This window comes from Centrocercus urophasianus, unplaced genomic scaffold (genome assembly GCF_019232065.1).
Source record: "Centrocercus urophasianus isolate 14NV4802_14NV808 unplaced genomic scaffold, USGS_Curo_1.0 seq_11, whole genome shotgun sequence".
NCBI lineage: Eukaryota > Metazoa > Chordata > Aves > Galliformes > Phasianidae > Centrocercus > Centrocercus urophasianus.
The window spans coordinates 494,479-502,212 of NW_024884253.1; the positions used below are offsets into that span (position 1 = coordinate 494,479).

The 7,734-nt window shown below is 44.7% G+C and overlaps 1 protein-coding gene across 1 annotated transcript; it reads left to right on the forward strand.

Annotated features, from left to right (window-relative positions):
• The first annotated feature begins 3,587 nt into the window (after positions 1-3,587).
• Positions 3,588-6,622, forward strand: LOC122171878 (lymphocyte antigen 6E-like). The gene is made up of 3 exons (XM_042839723.1): positions 3,588-3,714; positions 5,318-5,437; positions 6,052-6,622. The coding sequence occupies exons 1-3, from the start codon at positions 3,663-3,665 to the stop codon at positions 6,207-6,209; spliced, it is 330 nt and encodes a 109-aa protein (XP_042695657.1). The 5' UTR covers positions 3,588-3,662; the 3' UTR covers positions 6,210-6,622.
• Positions 6,623-7,734: the final 1,112 nt, after the last annotated feature.

A 7,734-nucleotide genomic window follows, 5' to 3' on the forward strand; every position in this document is an offset into this window, starting at 1 on the left:
TGACAAAGGTTCATGGGTTGTTTTTGTTTGTCTCTTGATCTATTGGAAGGTGATCAACAAATCTGCAAACTTGCAGTCTGCTTTTCATGAATTCTGCAACTACTACAATTGCACTTATAGAACTGTAAATCATTAAGGTTGGAAAGGACCACCAGGATCATCAAGTCCAAAAGCTGACCCATTACCACCATACCCTACACTAAACCATGTCCCTAAGCACCACATCTACCCTTTTCTTGAAAACCTCCAGGGATGCTGACCCCACCACCTCCCTGGGCAGCCAGTTTCAATGCATTGCCACTCTTTCAGAGAATAAATTTTTCCTAATATCCAATCTGAACCTCCCCTGGAACAACTTAAGGCCATTAACACTCATCCTAGATACAAGGAGGCATCCGGGACGAGATGTCCTTTCCTGTTGCTGAGAACTGCAGTTCAGTGTCAGCAGGTCCATTCTCTGAACTGAACTGTGATGCCCTAGAAGACTGGGTTCCTGTTGAATAACCCATGCCAGTCTCTTAGCCCATTCTGGTCTCCCAATTCCTCCCATTGTTTGACTCATCTGTCTCCTGAACAGCTGGTGATCAAACATGGACAGGCCAGTCTGAACCTGACTTGATCCTTCCTTTAATCTTCTAGTTTTTCATGCAACGGGGCTCTGTGGCCACCGTGAAATAAAAGAGAATAAATAAATAACACCCATCTTGGAAATGTCTGTTGATAGCTGACTCACAGCAGGGCTGGAGTTTTGCAAGCAGCATGGTCTGGTTGTTCCTGCAATTAGAGAGAGCTAAACAAATGGAGATGAGTAGGAGGAGGATATTATCCTCATCAGCACAACCCTGGAGCAAAGTGTGTCTCCTACTGCTTCAGCCAGGCAGAAATTTCTGAGGGTGCATAGAAAGGCATCTAGAAAATCATTAATTTACATATTCAGTGGTATTTTACCATCTACTCTCTGGTCCTGACAAGAATTGGGACACTGCAGGGAAGGCATATAAGCAAATGAAAGCTCCTGGATCTGTTCCTGGCCCAGAGGTTAGCTGGTACCCATCTGTATCCCTCCAAAATAAAGTGGCTGAGTCCAAAATGCCAATTGGAAAGTATGTCTAAGTTGTGTTAAGTCCTGCACCTGTCCAGGAATTGTCAGAGATGGTCTTCATCATTTAGGCAAAAACTGTGCTAATAATTAAACAACATGGACAACTGTTCCCATCCTGTAAGACAGCCTTTGAAACTGTGACCGAACTCTTCATGTATGTCATGGTTCTATGTTTTTTGTTTTTGGGTTTCAGTATTCCACATCAAAAAAATTTTTGGGATAGATATAACTGTTTCTGTGACAGCTCTTCTTCAGTGTGGTTCTAGCCTCAGGGAAGCTGGAAGGTTGGTGACTTCCTCTGTAGCACAACTGGATTCCCCTATTACAAGCAAATTAGGTAATATGGTACTGGAAAGCCCCTGAGGCACCATTTTCCTTCCTTGAGCCAAAGGGCAACTTCTCCAAAGGATTTCAACTCCTCTGTGTAACCTGGCCCCCCGGCTGCCCATGCTGTATTGTTGAACTTAAATATCTCTGTGCTGTGGTGGGACTCCCATGGTGAGCACCCAGATATCTTCAGAGCACTCAGGAAAAGTGTGAGCACATGGGATATGGGGTCAGAGCCAAAGCATTAAAGTCCTTCAGCAATTTGGAATATGAAGAGTTTAAGCCCATGTTGACTTTCAGCAAGCCCTGTAGATTCAATAATGCACCATGTTAATCATGTTGTTATTTTTCACTTCTTCCTCAGAAATAAGAGTCAAGTCAGATTAAAGCAAACTGCTTCCTTGCCTATGCAGAGCTTTGTCCTTTAGCTGCAGGACACTCAGCCTTGGCTTCCCATGCTGATTTCCAGATCCTTACAAAGAGTCATCCCTGCAGGAGGACATCATCTTGTGAATCACACTGGGCAATCCTTGTTCTCTGCAGTGGGTCTGGCTCTTTGGTTGCTGCCTCGTGACATCGAGGAGGACTGACACACCTCCTTCAGCATCCACAATGGCAAGCAATCCCTATGCCTGGCAGAACTTCATCTGTTGGGCAAGAGATGTGGCTTACCCTCTCCACGCCCAGAAGCTGTATGTCCATTGCTGAGGAATGATGAATGCTCATGAGGTTATCAGGGCTGACTTCACCATCCTGTTAATCCTGTTTCATGTCAACAGTAGCCCCAGTGGTTTGAAGCCAATGTCAGAAACCTCAAAAATACCTGAAAATTGCTACCCCCAACACCAGTACCCCCCCTCACCATTTATTATTATTATTTTTTTCATCGAAAAGGATGATATCATGGGTTTTGGTGTCCCTCTGAACTTCCTCTGGCCATGCCTTCACTGTGGTGAGCAATGAGTAGTCGTATCAGGTGCCTTAAATGTGCAAGATGCTCATGACTTCTGCTTCAAAGCTGCTCACACATCTGGCTGATCTGTTCAGGACCTAAAGTTCACCCAGGTATTTTTGCCTTCCCTTTCTCCATCTAAACTCTTCTACATGTTCTCTGAGTCTCTGCCAATTCTTATTCTGCATCTCCATCTCCTAAATCCCAGGTTGTATCCAGGTCCCTGTTCTCCTTCTTCGATCCCATTTTCTTTCCTCAGCCAAGTCTTGCAAGGTGGAGGAGTTGAGCAGAGCAAGCAGCTGTAATCTGGCGGAGAATCTGTTCCTGCTTTGTCCTCTCTGCTCTTTGGTGGCTGGGTCTATGATGATTCATGGAGAAGTCTGCAGATTTTGTGCACCAGTTTTCCTGGTAACTCTTTCCTTAGAAGCCGAAGTGTGACAAGCAGTCAAACAGAGGCTACAGATGGTCTTAAATTATCAGCTTCAGCTCCACCCAAATAGATAAACATACAGAGAAGTCATATGGGCGGGGAACCTTACATTTGAATGCTATCTAGCAGCACTTTGCACTGGATGCTCTGTGTAGAAGGGGGACAAAGGTGTTTTTACACTTTTCTCAGGTGTAGCAAAGCTGGAAACCAACTTCCAATATGCTAGCTCCTTTGTTTGAACACCAAAGCCATTGTTCTCTTGCTGCAGCTCCTTTCAGAAGTAGGATGCGAAGCATTTAGGACTTTATAGGTAACCAGCAGCTTTTATAGGCTACAGGAAATCATAAAACGTTTCCTGTTTATATTGTCAATCATGAATACAAAGCTCGATCTACCCTGACTGTAGACATAAGGGAGTTCTCCAGGTCTAATCCTGGAAAGGCACTTGGCAGTCATCCACACAATGAAGGCATTAATTTATGCTACTTATTGCCGTTTTGCTTTGAGTAGATGCCTTTGCTGAACTATCTGGCCATAGATGTGGTGCAGTAGTGCTACACTGATAGTACTACTAGCCTGACCATAGAGACATTAAAGCATTAAAAGCAATAAATAGGATGAATTGCCCTGGTGGTGCTTTCACTCATCTTCAGACCCATCAGACCAGCCCGAAGGCAATGCCGAGGTGAGAAAACAACCAACGTGCATTCCTATCCTGTCAAATAATACATGATCCCTGCCCATCTTTTCAAATTGTTGTCTTCATCATCACTCAGTCCAAACGCAGGCGAGATATATATCCTGTCCCCAGATGAGGGTGCTTTTCTTGAGCTGTGAAGACGACTGAGAAGATGAAAGCTTCCCTCCTTGTCCTTCTGGCTTTGGTCCTATGTGCACATGAAGGTAAGAGCATGGTTTCTACTACACAAAGAATTGTTGAATGTTGGAAAATCAGAGAGGACTTGTGGGAAGAGACGTCTTAGTGCTTGTAGTGCCTCAGTGCTTGCAATGGAGCTACTGAAGGACATGGAATTCCTCTTCGATTTCTCAGCTTGAATGTATGAAGGCTTGCTTTTTTTTTTTGGAGCATATTTCTCTATAAACTCACATACTACTGGACTTTTATGAAAGCAAGACCAACAAAAAAGTAGGAAGCAGTTGCCACTTTTCTGTCTTTGATAAAAGACTTTCCAGTGAGTTTGTTTGTTCAGATGTTGTAAGACTGTGGTTATTTCTATATCTTGATGAAATGCTCCAGCCTACAATCACACAATGCATCCATTTCTTTGTGCTGCTATCTCCTCCTGCAGCTATTGACACAATTTCTAGTGGGATAGGGCCAGATCTGCATCTTCCTTTGTGCAGCTTCCTGCTGAATGCCCCTACTGTCTGCCCTTCTCAGAGACCCTACCCAAGTGATTTCTGGGTCTTTGGAGTCAAGCTGGGGAATTAGGGAGAAGTTTGGTAGTGAGCTATATGGTATAAGTGTCTTTATGCTGGGATATTGGGTGGAGAGGAATATTTGCTTCTTATTTGCATTATGGATTGTATTGTTTATTTTACTGAGATTGAAATCTGAGCCCCCTGAAAGTATATGGTCCTATATCCGCTATTGACAAAATACATAAGTAACCAGGAAAGTAAATGTCATCCTTGATTTGTAGAGCGAAATAAGGTTTTCCAGCTCCTGGAAATTTGCCACATTTTCTGCTGTAGAAATAATTTATTGGAATAGTTATTTCTGTCTCATAGAGGCCTAAGAATACCTTCCTGCTATTTACCTTGGTTCACTTTCTAGAATAGTGATTTTTGCAAATTTCCAAGTGTTAACAAGGCCCAGGGGACAGAGAGATTCTCTTCAGCACCAAAACCAAGAGCACCTTAACTTAAGTTAGATAACTTAGGCAGTAAAAAACAAGGGCTGTACATGTCTTATGGCTGAATTCACACAGCTAAGAGTTAAATGTAATATTCTTCATTGGTATTTTAACACAGATTTGAAGGCATTGAAGTTCCACTCATAGACCCTAAGTGTGAGGACTGACAACTTCAGGCCATGGAGGTCCCAATTAATGGGGCAAACAACTGCCAGCACTTATGGACCAGTTGGGCTGTACTCTTATTCATAGTGTCCCTAGCAGCTAGAAAAAGTGAATCCAAGCCTTGGGACATCCCTGTAGACTCCTACAGCAAATCCTGACCTTCCCTGCTCTTTGCATCATATTGAACCCAGTGTCTTCGACTCACTGTGCTGTATTTAGAGTGCAGGGCAGGATCTTCTACATACAGATGCCTGCACCTGGGTGCATGTGTTGGGTTTAAATGTGCAAAGTGTGCAGAGAGCAGAGTGAGATGAGTCTGAGTCTTGCAAATCCATAGTTTTCAGCAAACTTGCATGTTGTGCACTTGAGGGGCAATGGAAAGAAAGTGGTAATTTTTGCTAGTGGGAGTAATAGCATTTTGTCATCATCTTTCATATTCCATCTTCTCATGTCTCATCCTGCAGCAAAAGCCCTATATTGCTACACCTGTGAGTGGGAACAAAGCAACTGGAGCTGTCTGAAGGCTAAGAAGTGCTCAGACAAGGATGAGTACTGTGTGACAAACGTTGCTGCTGTAGGAATAGGTATGTGCTGTCAGTGCACAGGGACTCAGGAATGGAATGTGGGGTTTTGGCTAGGTTGCCCTTTGTGAATGGATGAGTTGAGGAATCATGGGGAAGGACATATGGAAGATGGAGATTTTGATAGCCCAATCTGGCAGTGCTGAAGTTAGCAGAGTTTGAAAAATTCCTCCCCAACACAGCTTGGGATCTTCTTTCTTGTTTTATGCCTGCATGTAAAAGGATGCTGAAAAAGGTCTAGTGAGATGCAGAAGGAAATAAAACCTGGCAACGTGCTTTCAATCCAGGCAAGAACATTCCTTCATGGATCTTCATGGAGCTGGATTCAATGTTCCTTGTGAATCCCTTCTACCTCAGGATATTAAATGATTCTATGTATGCCATCTTTGTACACCTAATAAAGACTCAGCATGAGGATCTATGCTGGGAAGTGCTGGATGCCCTTCAGAGATATTAAATGGTCTTGGCAATCACGGAGTGGGTGAGATTGGGAGGGGTCTTATTGACCGAGCTGTTCTCATGACAGGAAGACATATTAGTTCCTCTTCTAGAAGACTGAAGAGCTCTTGGGAAGTCCACATCACTAATACTGCTCTCCCCTTTCTCCTTTGATCAAGGTTCTTTGTCTTTCTGGAAGAGGATCACTAAGAAGTGCTCCAAGACCTGTCCATACCACAACTTCAGCCTGGGCCTGGCTACCTACACCTCGTTCTGCTGCCAGACCTTCTTGTGCAATCTGCCTGCCTGCCCAGGACCCAGGCTTGCTCGTCCATAAGATGTAGGGGCTCCTGAATCAGTGCCCTTCACTTGCTCAGAGAAAAGGGCTCCTGAAGGCCTGAAGAACATGGTCAGATTTCCCCAGAAGGGTATGTCGGGGGGAAGTCTTTCAGTGAGAGTGTGATGTAGTCTTGGAACAGGTTGCCCAGAGAGGTTGTGGTGCCCTGACTATGGATGTGATTGAGACCAGGTTGGACGGGGACCTGGGCAACTTATCTAATGGTTGACAACCTTGCCTGCGGCAGCGGGATTGGAACTTGATGATCCTTGAGGTCTCTTCCAACCCAAGCCATTCTACGATTCTGACTCTATGATTCCATGATTATGTGATTCTATGACTCTATGATTCTACGATTCTATGGTATGGACACCATGCATGCATGCTAAGTAGATAAAATATTATGGTTGCCACCTCCTGCCCTGTGTTGCTTTTTCATCTGGAGCTTCTTACTTGCTTCTTATGCCTGAGTTCTGTCACCCCAGCACTTTGATGGAGAAGTGGCCATGCTATGTCCTCTGCAGCTTGGAGGAGGGAGATGCTGCTTCTGCACGGCCTGTGCCTCTCTGGAGGGATTTCTCCTGCAGTCTTGCCTTGTCTTGGGTGCAGGTGGGAGCCACACAGCAAAGAGCAGCTTTCCAGCCTTGGAATAGAGGGTAGACCAGAAATAAGTACTTCTTGTTGCCAATTCAAAGTAAACTGTACAAACTCACATCATGTCTGACGGGGAAGGGGAACAGTATAAAAACCTAAGCTTGTAATGCATCCCAACCACAGATTTTCTCCCTTGCCTCCTGCTGTACAGCCTCTTGCTCCTGGTCTTCAGCTAGTGCCAGTGACATTCCTGTGCTACCATGCCATTAGCAGTTGACATTCTTGTTGCTTTTGGCTCTGTCCATGATGCCACACTTTTATAAAAAACGAACTGCTTATCTGCAGATCCATTTCCAGGGGCTCTCACTGGCCACCCCCTTCATGTTGCCTTGCTTGCTTGCAGCTGCTGTTTGAGCCAAGTGAACCAGTTCCCCTGGATCTAGCTCTTGGCAATGCATCGTCCTGATGACAATGAGTCATTCATTTATCCATCCCTCGGACATCCCTCAGAGCAACTGCAGGGTAATGAAAAGTACTTGCAGCCTTTGGGTCCATCTGGGGAGGAACATCTGGAGAGGTTTATGAGAGAAGAATACAGATTTTTGAGTATTTCATGTAGATGTTTCCAGACGCTGCAGAGAATGGAGGGTAAAAGGAAGCTGAAAAAATGAATGATGACAATGAGAGCTCAGGGACTCTCCATTGCCAGAGGTGTTGCTGAGTGCCTTTCCCTCTTCCCCAAAAGCACTTTTTGAAGGAGAATGGAAATGCACAAACTTGGATAAGCTGGGAGGGTGGAGGAGCTCTTCTTAGGTCTGGGGCCATGATTTGGATGCTGAACCTTTACACCACACTCCCAAGAGCAAAACAGAGCACATCTGCAGCCCAGGACTCGCTTCACAATCAACTCTCTCTGAGCTTTCAAATCTGC